Source organism: Conger conger, chromosome 7 (genome assembly GCF_963514075.1).
Source record: "Conger conger chromosome 7, fConCon1.1, whole genome shotgun sequence".
In the NCBI taxonomy this organism is placed as follows: domain Eukaryota; kingdom Metazoa; phylum Chordata; class Actinopteri; order Anguilliformes; family Congridae; genus Conger; species Conger conger.
In genome coordinates, this window is record NC_083766.1 from 51,688,531 (window position 1) to 51,706,924 (window position 18,394).

At 46.0% G+C, this 18,394-nt stretch overlaps 1 protein-coding gene across 1 annotated transcript in view; it reads right to left on the reverse strand.

Annotated features, from left to right (window-relative positions):
- The window catches only part of ddx10 (DEAD (Asp-Glu-Ala-Asp) box polypeptide 10), a 117,610-nt gene that overhangs the window by 23,812 nt on the left and 75,404 nt on the right, over window positions 1-18,394 (reverse strand). The window contains exon 17 of the mRNA XM_061249412.1: window positions 18,008-18,064. Coding sequence (XP_061105396.1) covers window positions 18,008-18,064 — 57 coding nt within the window. The remainder of the gene's footprint in view (window positions 1-18,007; window positions 18,065-18,394) is intronic.

Below are 18,394 nucleotides of genomic sequence, written 5' to 3' on the forward strand. Positions count from 1 at the left end.
AATGTTCTGTTCAGAACATTCGAATCAGGTATGTGTGATCTCACTCCTTAAAGGGTCAACTGCCATCAAATGCATCAATTCATTCAGACTCCAGTGCAATGTATGGCATTCATAAGTGAGGAACAGGGTAATGCACTTCTACAGGGATAGGTTCCAGAACAGGCCACATTCACTAAGCACACATATAGATGAATGTGGCAGTACACAGCAGATTTTAAACCCGTAATTTACACAGTCACCTATTTAGTTGAAAAGCATGACATCACTCAGATGTCAAAAATATATCTCCAAAGGAAGGCTCATAATTTAATTCGGAAAAGGAAGGCTTTCACAGAGTGCAACATGAGATTTGTGTCCGGACATACTGCAGGCTGAAAGGCAGAACCAAACTTTACTCTAAAAAGGCGACCGTCCAGATGTTCACTGTCAATAATTCACAATAGAAGGAAGATTGCTGTGAGGGGTCGGAATAATCAGACGCTCTCCTGTGATTCAGGGGTACTAAACCAAAGCTTCCCCCCATTTAAACATACAGAACAGAAAACAAAAGGGTAACGTCTTCAATTTCTCCTGCCAATTCCACAAACGAGTGCAGGGAATTGTGACCGTGCGGTGTAATCTGGCCCTGTCGGAAAAGGCCCGGCCTTGTGAAGGCTGTTTAAAATTCTGCTGGCTGGCACTCGCAGTGAGAACATTCACATCCACGTGCACCGAATGAAAATAGAACTTTTCTATTTTTTTCTTTTATCATGCTGACATCATGGGTGATTTTAAACAGACGTGACTGTTTGGCAGTTATGTAGACCAGAAAGGAAAAAAAGTTCCATGTGTGTAAAATAGGCTGGAAAAATGAACATAGTTAATCTTTTACCTGCCATACTATATAAAATACAGATTTTTTCAGACCCAAAATGTTAATGGAGCCATTAGTACAAATATGCTCTCCAAATATCTCTGAATAATACAAATATCTCTCCACTTCTACATGCAGCTCTGGATAAGAGTTTTTGCTAAGTGATTTTAAAGTAATTTTCAGTAAGGAAGCCATCATTCTGCTTCATTACCGAACATTCCCACTTCAAAAGTTCAAAAACTCTTGATGTGTATACCTCCTACATGGGAGACCAGGGTAGTTCTAGGCTGTGAAAATGATAAATTAGGAAGAATACTGAAGCTGAAGTTTGAGGTCTTTCATGGTCACTTTTTCGACACATATTGTGTCCAGTCAAACAAAATTGGAATTGATCAGCGTGGTTATGAGACACTGAAACTTCCTTGTGAATGGGCAAAAACTAAACAAAATTTAAAAAATCCCAGAAATAAGTTGTGTTCTGAACTGCACAGACAAGGTATTAAAGAAAAACTCTGACTGACTTTGTACGTTTGCCATGTCCAATTAAAGCTAATTAGCTTTATGCTGCCAGACCGGTAGTATCTAGCTAATTCCACCTCAATGCATCTTGGCAGCTCGATTCTGAGTGGAATCTCACTTCTTTTTATTTTATAGGGAGACATTTTGTTGTATGTTACCACATTCCCATTGGATCCAATATAAATACTTTCCTTTGTACTGGTCGGGGGAAAGTAGCAGTATGTGTTGCTCTGATCAATTCCGACTTCTCAGGTCTACTGCCGGAAGCTTCAGCATGTGATGATTACTGTGACATTTATAGCTGCCGTGCTCTGCCAATGGATTCCCATCATGCAATGCTGTGAGTAGTAACCATATATGGTGAGTCTTAAGTGTTGCTGCAGGTATTCGACAGTGGTCTTCCTAATCCCACATTTTCATTTTCTTTTCTTTTACTTTTTTTGACTGACCCAGCTCCCACCGTGCGTTCACAGCCATCTAAAGCCGCCTGATATCAAAGTGTTCCTGCTGCAGCTCCTTAAGTGATGTTTCAGGTTGATCACACATGCCCCTCACAAGGAGATAAAACTTCACCCACGAAAGACGAGAGTAAAAAAAATGAGCACTGCCGGATGATAAATGTTACAATTCGGTAAGGTAGGTAAAGATCAAGGTCTTCTTTTGTTATAAACAATCATTTTTGCCTTTTTCAGACAAATCAACATGTTTTCACCATAATTGATTCTTAAGAGTTGATTTCATGCGGAATATCAAAGATAAAATGGCCTCAACAGTATAGTTGGTAAAATCTACACTGATGGCATAGATTTTACCATCAGTTATGGGACAATAAATACACAGCTGTTTTGACCAAGAGGATATGAGCTCTTGTAGTAAATTTCATGCACATAGTTTAGACTTCCGACAGGATCTTCACACTTTCCCCACACAAACACCCTCTCACATGCAGCCTCCACTCTGAAAATGTTCATGCCAACACTTTCCTCATTTCTAATGTTCCCCTAACATGCAAACACCACTTCCTCATTCATAATCATTCACTACTTACATACTACCAACACCTCCCGTTCAAAACGTTTCCTTACCCAATTTAAAAACATACAATTAGGATACACTTAAAAATGACTACAATATGGTTTAGGTTCTCAAAAAATAATTTAGCTCTCCAGGTAAATATCCCGCTGGTTCTTTGGCCCACTCACCGTATTCAGAATGCTGACAGGGTAAGAAGTGTTCCTAACCTTTACCACCAGAATAATTTATAACCAAGCATGCAGTTTCCACACCACAGTTAATAGGCATCTACCTGTTTGGCGAGCAATGTTTCACCAGGAATGCCTGGCTATGTCATTCACACAAACAAAGAACAGACAGACAGTAGTGTTAAAAAGTTCTTAAATGACCACAGTAGTGTTAAAAAGTTCTTAAATGACCACAGTAGTGTTAAAAAAGTTCTCAAATGACCACAGTAGTGCTCCTTCAGGGCTGACATTGTGCAGTGCCGCAGTGTGTTATCCGCATTAGACGGGATGCACTGATCGCACACTGGAGGCAGGCTGAGCTTTTCCCACAGGCCCCGTCGGGGTGGTTTAAAGAGGACAGAAGGACTTGAGTATCCTGGGACAAACAGAGGTGCAGCGAGCACAATTAGGCACCCTCCACCGGGAGTTAGAGGCGACGCTCATTACTACTCGTGCCAACGCTTTTTAGCTGAGCAAGACACCCAGGGCTGTTTATGTCGCTAGGACGCTCCACAAATGGTCCCACTTGCTCCAGCATGTTTTTTTTGGTTTAAATCTCGGTATCACGCTCTCACACACAAGTACACCTATACACAGGCACACACACAGGTACACACAAGCACACACAGACAGACACAAACAGGCGCACACACACAGACACACACACTTCTAAAACAGTGCACACGGTTGTCCACATTACGCCTCTTCTTCATAAAAAAACAAAAAAACAAAATGGAGAGGGCCGTCCATTGTGTGAGAGATAACCCCCGGCGTCTACACTGGCTGAGTTCCCCGATCTACAGGGAAAACACACCGTGTTTTATTAGAACCGGGATGTCAGCACAGGCACCAGCTTCGTGCGTTCGTGGCGGGCGAGCGCACGCTAGGGGACACGCCGCCAACCCAGGGTCTACCTGCTCCGCACACAGCAGCTGCTCACGTGCAGCGCCCCACACAGCCTCGCGACCGCGCAGAATAACAATGCAACGCTCCGGCCCTCCGGGACCCGAGGATTCATCCGTGGTGTGAGGGAGGGAGACGTGCGCACATATGGGAGAGAACTGTCTATCCACTGGTTAGCCCACTATTGTACACCCCAGGTTTATTTATTTATTCATCGATGTATAAGCTTGCTCTTTACGTATGTGGCCTTGCCAGGTCTGACCGTACAGATATATCCACAAACATGAAATGCGATTAACTGCAACTGCATAGGCTTGCTAATCAAGTAATTTTGAGCATAACTGCTTCTGTATTCCTGCTACCAAAGGATCTATTCATAACTGCTAACTACACATTGGCTGACTGCTAATCCCACTACTCTACTTTTCACACTATTTGAGGCCTAAGGACGGCATAGCGAGGGCTGCTAAAATGATGTGCTCTTGTCTTTTTCATAGTGAGGCACTTAAAAACAAGAATCATGTACACACAGAGTAAAATAAAGATGGCTCTAATAAAGATGGTACAAAATGCTTGAGACTTTCCTGAGGCAAAATATCAGGAGGCCCAGGAAAGGACTAAGATGCAACAGGAACCTTAAATACAGTATCTACCGAGGTAGATGCGTCATTTGGGAAATGACTGCTCTCACAGCCTGCGAGGTCTATTATGCATCAGGGCCCAAACAAACATTTACTCTGCAGCAATGCCCCCCCCCCCCCAAAAAAAAACCCCCACCAAGACACTAATTCCCTGAGCCCAGAGTATATCTCAGGGTGACTCACACACCGAGGATGTGCTTTGTGTTCAAAGAGCCCCGGCTACGTCCGAGAGACACGATCGAACGAAAGCAGTCTGACATCGGGAATGACATACAGTGTCAAATTATGATTCTCCTGCAAAGTCCCCCATTAACTCCCAAGCGCAGAGAGTTGTTAGCATCAGAAAAGGGTGGGCATTGATCCACAGAGCTCGCCCCGGGGAGCAGGATTGGTACGGAGCCAAAATGGCGGAGGCTGTGGCACCTGCACGGAGCCAAAATGGCGGAGGCCGCAAAGATGCACCTCACGGTGCACGTTCTCCTTAAGATTCCAGAGGGGCCGCTTCCACCATGTCATCTCATCTGCACAAACTCGGGTCTGCATAATGCAGCGCGGGGACTTGCAAATGCTGCTCCAAAGATGAATATTTAAATGACTGAAATAGTCTTGTCATTTGGGGGGGAGTGTGTGGGGTGGGGATGGGGGTTTGGGGAGGGGGGGGGGGCATTCCACTTTAAAATGTTGGGTTGTTACACATAAATTATTCAAGAGATGTACATCTACAGCACAAATCCAAGGAGCCTGTTTTATTTAATATGCACCACAATGAGCTAGGCTGCTTGAAAAGAATACAGATGAGTTTTAACTATAATTTTGACTATTTATTGGCAGAGCATACATTAGAATACAAAGACTATACTTCTCTAACAGTTAACAGTATAAGTACAATGGAACAACTTTCATTCTCTGTCCACTCGCAATGGGCACGAACCAACTTACTTTGAATGTGTATGGATACATTGTAATACTGACTAACAGTGGCGGTCAAACGGACTCTCTAGCAATCCTGTTTAGACAGTTTTACACCAGAGTATTGTCTAATTGTCTACACATTTTGTCCAAAATGGACGAATAACTTATCAACAAACAAACAACAAATACAAAAGTAGCTAAAACATTGCCTTGCAATATATCATGAGTACTACAGCTTAAAATCTTACTAAAAACCCAAATCAGCTGTAATCTCTTTCCGCTATTCTAATATAAACAATTTAATACAACTGGGTAGCTAATATACTGAGTTTCATGTGATACTAGAAATGTGTAGTGGATCACCAGTATGCGTTTGCTTTATGAAATAATATACCATTGAACAGGCTACATGCTTTTTGTGATCTGTTTCCAATTTACAACAGTAGAAATTACATTCTGTATACATTCACAAAGCCACAGATAAGTGTATTTTCGTAGGCCTTCGTACAACGAACCATCTTCATCCTGAAGTGGCAGTCAGTTATTTTTATGATACGGAATTCATTTTCAGGTTCCCATTTTTCCTAGTTGATTGGCACATTCATTTAATTTCACATTTACAGCAGTACCATGGAAAAGTCCAGATAAAAACAAACATAAAATTTAACCATATAGGGAGGGCAGGAGCCAGGTTAGTGTCAGTCGACGGCGCAGAGTGAAAATGGAATCAATATTTCTTAAAATACACTGCTGGACGATGCTTTTCTTTCAGCAGCGAGCCAATTCCATAAATCAATAAGCTAACAAAGGCAATTGGCAAAAAAGGCAAAAAAAATAAAAAAAATAAATAAATAAAAAATCAATCAATATATAAAAGCATACACATATAGGGTCTACACGCCAAACTGGCAGCAGTGGCTAAGCTGACACGGTCAACCTGGAGGCCGCATGCCGCCACTGCATAAATTCACAATGAAGCGTTTTCAGTTGCAGCTCTTCAGGCGCTAGAAGATAAGCTATTTTAAGCCCCGCTGCACAAACGGTTTAAAAGGTGCATCTCATGAAAAGAGACGGCGAAAAAGAATTCGCTGCGAGCGCTGTGCAGGCAAGATACTGCCGGTAATTATCCATAACACACTGGAATCATCTGTGCAAGCAGTATCTGACACGACTCCTCGGAATTGCATCGAAAGGCATCGGATCGCGCTGCAGCCCTACAGAGGGCCTTCAGAAGTGCTCTGTCGGTGGTTGCCATGAGCACAGGGTGACCTTTGCCTTCGTGACATCACACATTCCAGTCAGGGTTACTTCGTTGGTATGAAAACAGTTCTTGTGAGCGAGTGCCACATAGGCCTCACCTATAGTGCAATTTGTGCTAACGGCGCTAACACAGTGGCCAGTAAAATGACACAACTAGAGAAAGGAGGAAAATGTGCTTCAAAATAAACGAAAACATGACGGTGGCTGTCTGTCAAAACTTTATTTGTAACAAAACTGCAAACACAATGACCGCTCAGAGAAAGGATCTAATTCAGCGCTAATGTTTTGTAACAACATCCACTCCCCGACTAGCCGTACAGCCGGATGCTATGGGATGCATTGTTCCTTTATTGATGACTTAGCGGAAAGTACCCATTAATAAACTGCACTCTCAAGCGTAAGAGCATTGCAGATCTGAAAAGGCATGCTGACAGATGACGCACATCTGATGTACCCAGCGCGGGGGAGGGGGGGGAGGGGTGGTTCGTAGAAGAGCGACAATTAATTGAGAGTATCAGCCGATGGTGGGTGTCTGTGAGAAGACGCGTGGCGAATGCGGTCTTTTTTTCACGGGCGGGGGCGCATTAACAATCTCAGCGTTTCTGGGGGAGCCGGAAAGGGCAGCGCGCTGCCCTCGCGGGAGGTGACGCCGCTCTGACGGGACCTGCGGACGGTGATCCGTCTTTATTACCGCCGTGACGGGGGCGGAAGCCGCTGGAAGGCTGGGCGTGTGACGCGCTCTCCGGGCGATATCGATCGCCGTCTCCTGTAAGGAGCCGTTCGGTGGACCTAATTCACGACTTCATCTTTGAAATCTACAGAACTGTACATCATGAAGTACAACCCCTATCGAAATGGGGCAGCCTGTAGCCTCGTGGCTAAGATACTAAGACATGACTGGGACCCAGGAGGTTGGTGGTTCAAGCCCTGGTGTGATGGTGATTGCACTAAGCTGGGGGTTGTAATTCCCTTCGGATAAAATCAATTAACAAATTAACAAATCATTATTATAAATTAATCTGTGGGTATTCAGTCATAATCCTGCTAAACATGCAATTATTTAATCAATTCCAAAGTGCAGAAAACGACCCAAAAAGGCTCCAAACATTCAAATGAGAGAGGACTCTGCACAGGAGAGACAGACTAGAGGAGTAAATGATTACAGAGGTCCGATTTCCCGCTCCGATTTCATTTACGGGCATCAATTAAAAATTAATGGCTTTCTAGCTTTCGCTGAAAAACACACAATTAGAGACGTTTAAGAGCATTAGGAAGGCAGGAGGGAATAAATAAAAAAAACTGGAAAAAGTAGAGGAAGGTAGCGGTGAAATAACCGCACGATCATCTCGACAGCTGGACCGTGGCTGCAGATGTGCCGTGAACATATGGCGGCCAGCACATGTTAAGGGCGGGGAGACCGGAGAGAAGGGAGTCGGACACCAGGGAAAAGGCTGGCTGCGAAACGCTGCAGACTCTGATGGCGACTTTCGATGGTTATTAAAAACAGCAGATGGTGTTGGATTCCGAATCCTGAAACAGGGGCTAAATTGACCCCGATGGGGGTTGACTTCCCTCTCCGAAAACCACACGGTCGCGGTTAGGTGAGCGATCGTGTCGCCACTGGGGAAGAGCCATTTATTATCGCGTATCTCCCGCGCACATCACAGCTCAGTTCAAACTGAACGGGACACAAAATGGAATCGCAAAAACAAGTTTAAAACATAAGAAACAGAAGCGAAACTCCCAGACTACTGTCAGAACAGGGCCCTGTTAAACGACATCCGTGGCAAATTCCTGGTGTTACTCAATGGCTTCGATCCGCGGACACTGGGGAACGCCCGCGTGAGCAGACCGAGGAGGACCTGTCTGATCATTCATCCGTAAACGCTGCCGTGATGAAGGGGGGGGGGGGGGGGGGGATGGGCCCGGCAATGATGAATAGCGACATTCTCAGACAGCTGCTGTCACTGATCAGGTGACTAATTGCCGGGCTCAGACAGCACAATTTGCATACCTGTGTAGGATTGGGAGGGGGTCCCCAGGGTAGGGGAAAGCAGAAACATGACAGCTGCCATCTTGGAATAAAATAATAATAATTGGACAACTTGGACCACAAGGAAGGGCAGCATTCCACAACTGTATCCAACCCCGCCAGCAGCGGCGTGGTTCCCTCACGCGGAACAGAAGAGTGGCGTCACGGACTATGCAAACAAACCCCCCAGCCCCTGCCAATGCCGAACAGATACTGATTGACTTAACGCCGACGCCTACAGAGCCGCGTTCCTACAGAACGGCGCGTCCTCTGTGTGTCTACAGTAAACAGCCGTGGGCTCGATCGATGCGTGTTGCGAGGCGGTGCCATTGAGACGCTCTCTTCTTGGCGAGCCGCGAGACGTCTAAACGCAGTTACGCTGGAGGGCTCCGAGCCCCTCATCCAAAAACGTGCATCCGAGTGGATGGCGACCGAGTCAACCCCCCCCGCCAGAGGGGTTCGATTATCTTCCCGCGAAGAGCCGTTAGCGTGTCACCAGGCGGGGGAGCGCTAATAGGCTTCGATATTAAAATAAGAATTACTATTCATCAGTCTGCGAGACAAAGATAAGAAGCAATCATTGTTCATTAGCAGATTTTGACTCGTTTCTTGCACACACACATACACACTGCTATGGCAGGCGTAAATATTTAATTGCTTCGAATGTTTTTTTGTCATTAACTTTTTTTCTTTCAAGGACATTAAAAGATATTTTCCCCCGATTGCGGTGCCCTCCCTCGTTGTGCTGACAATGGTTCGCAAAGGACGAGCGGAGGCCTTATTAGGAAACTTCTCATTTGAAGCAGGTGCAATGGGGATCAGGGCTGCGGCAGCATCAGTTGGTTTATGTTCTCCACTCCGAAATAATTCAAAGGGCCTGTCGTACCTTTTTTATTGCACTTCAAGGAACTGCACGCACGGAGGCTTCAATAATTGCCTTGTGCCTTTGTAAAATTATCAACGGCACAACAAAAAAGCAGGCGCTGGTTACCGTAGTTTTTTTGGGTCTCTTCGACGGGAATAATGAAGCGGAGGAAGGGGGTGCCTGCCTAATGCCACGGTTTAAGTGTTTGTTGGCTGCGAAAGCCCGTTGCCCTGGAAACCGACAGAACATTCTCGCGAAAACTTGAAAGTTCTGGAAATTCTGCCGGGTTCATTAAGCAACGATTCCAGTATCTTGCCCTTTCGCTTTAGCTCTTATAAATAGGCAGGACCCAGTGTAGGTCCGCTACGCGCATAGCTCGCCAAACTCACAGGGCCGGCACTCAATTCAATCTCACGTCACGACAGACTAGCCTACACTCGGCAGCGTCGAGAAAACCGCACGCTCTCCTAAGTAAATCAGGCAATCGCTGCACCGTTCTTAAATCAATCAACCGAATTAGCATTTATAGTGGAAATAGTTTTTAAAATTCACGCCGGCCTTTCGCGGGAGTGTCGGGCGTTCGATCAGGAGCGGCCCGCTCCATTCCGTCGTGAGGAGCGGGTAATGTTTTCCGTCTGTTTCCGGGGAGAGGATCGCTCTCCGGCAATGCGCGTCCCGTTGTTTTCGCGATATTAGCTAATGACAACCACCGGCGGGCAGAGTGTAATGCAACGCGCTGCGGCACATTGTAATGAGGAGCGACTTCAGGCCGGCGGTGTGGACGCCTCGGCGGGCGGGCCGAGACCGCGGTGTTGTCGCCGGTGGGCAACGCGGGGAGATGATTAACAACGCATCGGTCTTCAGAGGACAAAGCGCATGCGGTCGGCTACAGGACAAACGTTTTCACGACCCGGGCCGCGTCTCGCGGCCTGCTAAGAGCGAGAGACGTAATCTCTGTTATTGGCGCAGAAGAACGCTCCGGAATCCCGCCCGGAGGCGAAAAACAAAACAGTCCTTACTGCCAAATCCTGGCGAGGTCAAAGACGAGCAGTCATTTGAAAAATGATTAAATTGGAAGTTAAATTGAAGTTCACAGCGTTCACGTTTTTTGTTGTTGAAGGCACTACAATTTTAATTATTTTTCCATGTTTTTCTTGGGGAGGGGGCATTAATGAATTCTATTGAAAAATAACAGGCATTACACGGTGGTAAAATATTTCACAGAATGGCACAGCTACTTCACGGTGACAGGTAATTGGCTGTCGTGTGGGCCCGGCGGGCTGGATCCGAGCCCCATCGATCTGGAGCAGGCCTCACAGACTGAGCCGATGCCCAACGTTCGCCTGCTAAAGCATTAAGCACCCGACTCCAGCTCAGTCTGGGCATTGGCTCCGGAGGAGAGCGAACGCTTGGGGGCTGCAGCAAGATTACAGCTGCAAACCATCTGCCTTTCAAAACCGACGGGAACATGGTGGAAAAAAAACAATAACATTACAGTTACTCAGCTGCCGCTTTTAGCCAAAGCGACTTGCAGTTGATTAGACTAAGCAGGGGCCGATCCCCCCTGGAGCCTTGGTTAAAGGCCTTGCTCAAGCGCCCTGATCTTATTGCGGCTACAGTGGGGCTTGAACCGCCAACCTTCCAGGTGCCAGTCTAACACCATATCCGCGAGGCTATAGGCGGCCCTAATAAAAAAAATAGAATCTCATAAAGTGATACGAGGACTATTAATGTCCACGCTGGAAAGCTATATTTGAAATCCGGCATTTATGCACATATAACCTACTGGACCTCACCCGTCAGTGCTGCTCCGACAACATAATGCTTGCCAAGCAATATACAGTATGGGACAGGTTTATGAATGCTCACATGCCTCTTGTTCTTCAGTGAAGGACAAATGAATAAAAGATGCCCTGGATAATTTTACAAAGAGGGCTTCCTTTAAAAATATAACATTAATAATTCAATATTCAAAAGCTGTACCGCAGGCAAGCAGATATGAGCTCTCGGTTTGATGCGCTTACCCCGGGGGTCAGATGATAGCCGGCTTTATTGTTTCATAAATAACACGAAAATAGACATTTAAATGTTTTGAAAGTGCTGAAGGGATGTTCACAACCAGTGGAGATATCCCTCCGTTCCTAGGCACCAGCAGGGGATGAGAATGTCATCAGTGTCATAGATGTCAGCACTTTTCACATAGAAAGCGGAGGCAGGCTTCCACCATAATGGAGTATGTGGGTAGGAAGATATGGGCCAACCCCGACAGTGGCTACTTCCTTGCTATTCTTCCTGGAGGCCCATTATCAGTGAAGGGAAAATAGCCAGAAGGAACCAATTACCATTGGCTTTGTTTCATTTGTTGTTATCAACGTAATCCTTGATTGGTGGACAACTCCACCAATTCTCTCTAAGAGAAAAGGGATGACTTCAATGTCTATACTTTATTATCCTCGAGAAGCAGGACTGCAGCATAGTGGTTAAGGTAAATCACTGGGACCCGCAAGGTTGGTGGTTCGATCCCCGGTGTAGCCACAATAAGAACCGCACAGCCGTTGGGCCCTTAACCCTGCATTGCTCCAGGGGAGGATTGCTTAAGTCTAATCAACTGCACGTCGCTCTGGATAAGAGCATCTGCAATGCCATTAATGTAATGTAGAAGTGCAGTAATTATTCTGATCAGTTATATCAGCATGTCTCCTGACCGCATATAATATGATTGCATGACAAACAGGATTAAACAGTAAATCTTGGCATTTACAGCCTTGGTCTGTGCAGAGGGTTCAAATGGGGTAACTGGTTAAGGAACCACTGATAAGATTAAATGTAATTGGAAAATACTTCTAATCACATCAGGATCAGATGTCTGCCTGCTCTTGTCATTGTAAAAGAGGATAAACGGCTCTTTAGACTGGGTCACTATAGATAGTGGTGTAGTACCATTGTCAGGGAATTGGGCTTGTGACTCAAAGTTTGTGGGGCTCAATTCTCATATAGGGCACTACACTTGAGCAAAATACTGAACCTAAACTGCTTCAGGGAAATATCCAGCCGAATATGGATTAAAAAAAAAAAGTAATCTGTCAACCTAGACTAAATGCTGGAATCGAAATGAGGAGTATCCATCATATTGATCTCTGTGACATGAGACGATAACCAAACTTTTTACACACAAATTACAGGAATTCAGTAAAAACTGACCATTCGAGTTGACAGATTAATTCATACTAAGAGGTTGTGATTTCTACCGGTCAATCAGACTTCCAAGCAGATCAGAGTAAAACTGTAAAAAGTATCCAATCAAAAAAGGGTGCAGTTTAAAACTTCTGAAAGCAATCACAAAGCTGCATTCTGTCAGAGTTTTCCGGGCTGATTTAACTTCAGTACAGCAAAAAAGAGGACAGTCACCATTAGACATGCTTCGTGGCATTTCACTCTTAATTGAAACAAACTACAGTTCACATCAGGGAAGAAAAAAGCCGTTACATAAGGAGCCACAAGTGAACAGAACCCTCCGAGGCTTAGCTGCTTACTTCTACAGCTCCACTCAGAACAGTGCTTTGGGGCCCCTTAGAAAAGAATGTAAGCTTAGTTTACAAATCATTATTCAAAACTTTATGGACTTAAAAACCCCTAGGAAAATGCAACATCAGCTAAACTGCCTTTAGATTGATAAATGCCCCATGAAAATATGATATGACTCCAAGCCCAACCAAGGGGAGTGACCAGTAAGACAGTTTTGTATATGACTGGACAAAAAGTCTGACAGCAAATGTGATTGTACGCTTCCCTGAAGTACTGGGCTTTTTCAGTGGCATACTTGTTCTAGCATATATGAGTCTTTGCAAAGATATATGATAATTCAGCTGTGAAATACCATAGAGCTATGTCAAAAACTGACACGTCACTGGTTGGGGTATGACAGAAGATGGCACAATCTCTGGCTATTTTCAGAGCTACAGTATGACACTTATCGTGTGCCCTAGTTATGGGTAGCATGGGAATCCTTCAGCAGTAGGGAGAGCTCAACAGCTTCACAACAGACCTGGGTCAAATACGGAATTGTTTTGGATTCAAATACCAACGCTTTACTGAACATCTGGGGCACTGGAACCTATAAAATACTTGCAAAAATTGCAAGCCCTTCTGTTGGCTCAATTGCACCAGGTAGCAAGATCATTCAAGCACAGAAACGTATCTGAATCCAAAACGATTACATATTTGACCCAGGTCTGCCTCCTATACAGCTATAAATGATTCAGTGTTTCAGTTCAGCTTCAGCTGACGAAGCCACAGTCTGCAGTTTGCTGAGGAGAGATCTACACTGGGTTTAGGTTGGGTGTTATTCCTTATTATTTCTGAGCGTGTCGTTTTTCACCATAAAAATATGTTCGGTTCATTATCCTCATTTGTCTGAGCGTTTTACCCAATCACCACCGGGCACCTTGCCACAGGAGGGATGCGTTTTGGAACACAGCCCCTGTCACGCCAGGTTCTGTTCCGGCACTTTCTGAGGTCCTCAGGACACGCTGTGGCCCTGCTGTCCGCACAAGAGGAAGGCTCAGGAGCCTCACAGCCAGGAGAGAAGAGCAGACACGCACCCTGGGCCTGACTTACAAAGACTTGTAGCTTGCGCACCACTAATAACACAACCAAGGATTGGTACAAAACAAAGATCAGGACAAATCATTGGTGAAGTTTTTGGTTTTGTGTGTGCCCAAAAGGTTTGCTTGTGCTAAGTGTAGCAGTGAATTAGGCCCCCCGTGGTTTCAACCAAAAGTGTGGGCAATGTTTTCCTTGCAGCAGCCACCACTTTCTGAACCTTCATCCGCGATCCTCCATTTCAGCAGAAAACTGACAGTCTGATAACTGCCGTAATGTGATGGGGACAGTATCACAGGCATATAATAAAACCACAGAAAGCAGGGCTGATTTACGAAGGCAGCGACCGGAAAATGTTTAATTCGTATTACTGATAAGAGCTTTTCTAAACGGCAAGCCACACAAAAATGTGCCACCATTCTATAATGATCCCTGGCCAGAATTGCAATAACGTTCACAAAAGACTCAGTGTGGGTTCACATCTGCAATAAAAATGTGTTTTCGAGCAGAAAAGGACCTGCCTTCGAATGGGGAAGCACCCTATTGTGTCATTATGTCAGGTGAGTTGGTTTTGACGGTTTTCACAAAAGGAAGTGCGAGCTTTTCCCCACATCTAATTGGACCTTTTAGTACATTTTGAACATAAAAGAGTTACGATGGAAAGGAATCCAGACACCAGGGTTCACAGGGAAAGGGAGCCAAAATGTGCAAATTAAATAAATCCCTGCAGCAATTTAATGAAGCTTGAACCAATTAGTCCATGCAGCTTTCCATCTCTAGAATGGAGCTAATTAACACCAGGCTGAGTGTGCCGTGTTCTTAAAGTCCTACGCTCCAAACTTGGTTACAGTTCCCACTATGTGTCTGTTATTCCAAGCCCAGGTTCCAGTTTGTACAGTAGGGCATCATCCGGAATCTATACCAGAACATGGGGCTCATTCACACGAGAGAAATTCAAAATGAACACTGTCTCGAATCAAATCCAGCCTGTGCCAATGCCCACTAACTGGCAACTCAGCAGGATTGGTGCACAATTGATATGGCATCGTCCAAGGGATAAAAGGGAAGGATTCAGTTGACCAGGGATAGCAGTGTTCATTGCTGGAGTGACACCTCTCGGCTTATTGTCTGCACACACATATGAGTGGGTCTCCTCCACCCCCGCTCTGTGTGCGTGAGGTTTGAAGCTGCAAGCGTGAAAAGAAGCAGTTGACTGGCACCATTTTTTTCGAAGGAGGATAGCAAATTGTCTTCACTCTCCTGAGCTGACAGCAGGGGGCCTATATGAGGAAAAAGCTGGTACATACGCCGCTGTAGTGCGGGGCCACCTGCAAAGGTGGCCCTGCGGCGTTTAAAAAAAAAAAAAACACACCCCCGCAAGCGACAGCGCATCACACATTCACAAGCGCTAGCTCTTTATCCCGGCTACTTTCAGCTCCGCCAGAGTACGCACCCCTGGTGCGTGCGTGAGAACAAAACAATCCCAACGCAACCAGGCTTCGACTGCTCTACTCCACATCAACTAGTCTCGCCGAAGAAGGCACCCGTCTGTCAAAGGCACACAGCCTTCGCCTTGAGAAGGAAAGACTGAAGAACAGCAGAAAAGGTCTGTCTTCCTTAGATCCTTGTGAGGTGGGTAGATTTTTTTATTTTTTTTATTGGCATTTGGCAGATGCTCTTATCCAGAGCGACATACAGTTGATTAGACAAAGCAGGAGACAGTCCTCCCCTGGAGCAATGCAGGGTTAAGTGCCTTGCTCAAGGGCCCAACGGCTGTGCGGATCTTATTGTGGCTACACCGGGATTAGAACCACCGACCTTGTGTGTCCCAGTCATTTACCTTAACCACTACGCTACCGGCCGCCCGGTTTAAAAGAACAGAGAAGGAGGGACAAGACCAAGACCAAGACCATCCAACGGCATCCAAGACAGGGGTGTAAGGCCCGGGGGTTGGGGTCAGAGCGCCGTGCAAGTGTGGAGTAAAAACGGTAAAAACGCCGGGAGTGGCCCTCTGAAGAGGTGAGCGCCGACACGTTTGAGGTCCGACACACGGAGGGCACGGCTGCCACGCTAATCGCACCTAGCTACATCTGCCAGGCCCCGCATAACACAGCCCTTTACCACAGACCTCCTGCAGGCAGCCGCCAAGCCGTTCTACACCAGGGGACTTACAGTCCGATAGAGATAAGAGGACATGCTCTCTCTTGGGGGGATCAGACTTAAATCGGCTTGTGGCGAGTGTTCCTCACTGTTGAGGTCGGGGTTTTCCTGAGCTGTATTTACGGCGAACAATCTCACCCCTTGACACAAAGACCCAGGCCCCCTGCGGGGACTCAATGGGCACGAGGCTCCAGAGGCAGAGAGGGCCCTTCAAAGAACCTTCTGGACTGGTGGTTTTCTTTCGGCAGGCTCCAGGATACACGGAGACGCGCCTGAGCAGAAATATAAATAAGTGCGCCGTCTCTCCTCAGCTCTGCCTGCTGATATTAATGGGCCTGCCACTTACAATGCTCCCTGGCATCATTTCACTTTACATTTTTTTTTTTTTGGTGACACCTCCAATTTAGCATGGAATATTGCAGAGACGTTATGAGGGGGGTGGTGTTGGGAGCTAGGTTTTTATTTTGGTAGCCGCGCGCAAAACGGCGGCGGAAAAAAAAAAAGAAAAGAAAATCAGAATAACGACAACACCATCAATATTCCCCCCCGAGAATGACACCTATTCATCAGGATCCACTATAAAACCCCAGGAGGAGAGGCAGACAGAGAGCACGCAGTTATAACTGAAGCAGCGTGCTCCATAAAGGATATGTCTATATAGTTTATGTCACATTCGCAGTGTGTTCACGACCTCTGAGTCACGCTGTGCACTGGACCGGCCGCGGCCCAATCTCGGCCCGCGTCCTCAGAGCGTACTCAAAATGGCCGAAAGCGAGGCGAGCGTGAGGAGACTTTACTTCGACGTGGAGGAATGATTACCTGCTGCCCAGGTTCTCAGCCGCATTGCTACCGAACCAGTTATGACTGAACGGTGCTTCTGTCTCAGTGGCTCGTTGTGGCAAAAATAAAGGGGCCCTGCCCTGATATGTGCTCTACAAATCAGAGCAGTCACTGAGCAAGCCCCCAGCCCTGGGAAAAAAAAACATTGCTGTGTGTTAAACACTCAGCTTGCCTGGCCACACTCAGGGTGAATACTGATGCGTACCATCACTTGCAGTGACAGCAGAGAAAGAGCCTAGTCAGACGCAGTCAGTGTTTGCACAGAACTATGCTAACGCAACACTGATCCGACTGCCACAGTTAGTGGGATGGTATTCATACCCTGGAACCTGCCTCCAGGCAACAAAAAGGGCAGAAAACGCAGCACCCCCCCCCTCATTGATTCAGAATCACTAACTGTGCACTACCTTTACACACTGCTGTGCTGGCCACACCCAGTCAAGGAAGCTAACGCTAAAGCCAACAGCACAACACAGTACAACATGAGAGCTAACAGTACAGCACAACAGGACTGCTAGCAGCACACAGAGTACAACAGGAAAGCTAATAGCACATAGAGCTAATGATACAGTTCAACAGGTCAGCTGACAGCACAAAGTACAAAAGGAAAGCAAACCGAACACAGTAGCACAAGACCGCAAACAACAATCAGAAAGACGTGGCAATAACTGGCAGCCGATGTTTGGGATGGTAGGCTTAACCCGGCTCTTCCGCTTGGAGGGACTAAGCCAAATGTGTCCCACTGCTATGGCCTTCCAGGCATAGTCGGCCATTAGCATCTGGTTGAATTTCCAGTTCACAGGAACCCGTAATCCATTCCAGCACAACACTACTACATATCGAGGAGTAACACACAGACGACAAACCGCAGTTTCTGACACTTGATGCTCAGAGACCAGCCGGCTCATCTGTGGCCTTCAATTTGTGCACGAGTACCTGTGCAAGCACCTCTTCAAAAGCACAGTACGGGGACAGAAAGCCAGCACATTATCTTTATTTATTTATTTATTTCAGTTATAGTTCAACTACTCATAGTCCGGACGGGATCATAAACCTCCATTAAAACGGATAAGAAAAAGAGGTATCATAGCAACAACGAGGGCTTAATTACTGAGCTGAGCTGGAGAGCTCTGTGCATGTGAGACCCGCACCGTGGGAAAGACACCATCAACCACTCACCTCTTTCTGTCGTTTGCTGGCCTCTCTCCTTTCAGCCTTCTCTTTCAGTCGCTTCTCCTGTCAAAGATGAAGGGAACATACACCGCAATTAGGCTTTTTGAATCAAAACTTTGAAAAAGTGCAGAACTTGGCAGAGCACATCAAGTCTAAACTTTTCCAAAAAAAATTTTTTTTTCAAATAAATTGGCTACATTTTTATCCACAACAAGACATGCAGTTCAGTTCCGGCTGGGTTGAATCATCCTCGGGCAGAAAGGTTTTTAAAGATGGCCACAGGGCGGTAGAAATAGCTTAGTTACTGGAGGAGAACATCACTGTGAGGGGACATTGACGATGGATGGTGACTAATGGAAACAGCTTGACTTTGAGGGGGAAAATGTACAGCAA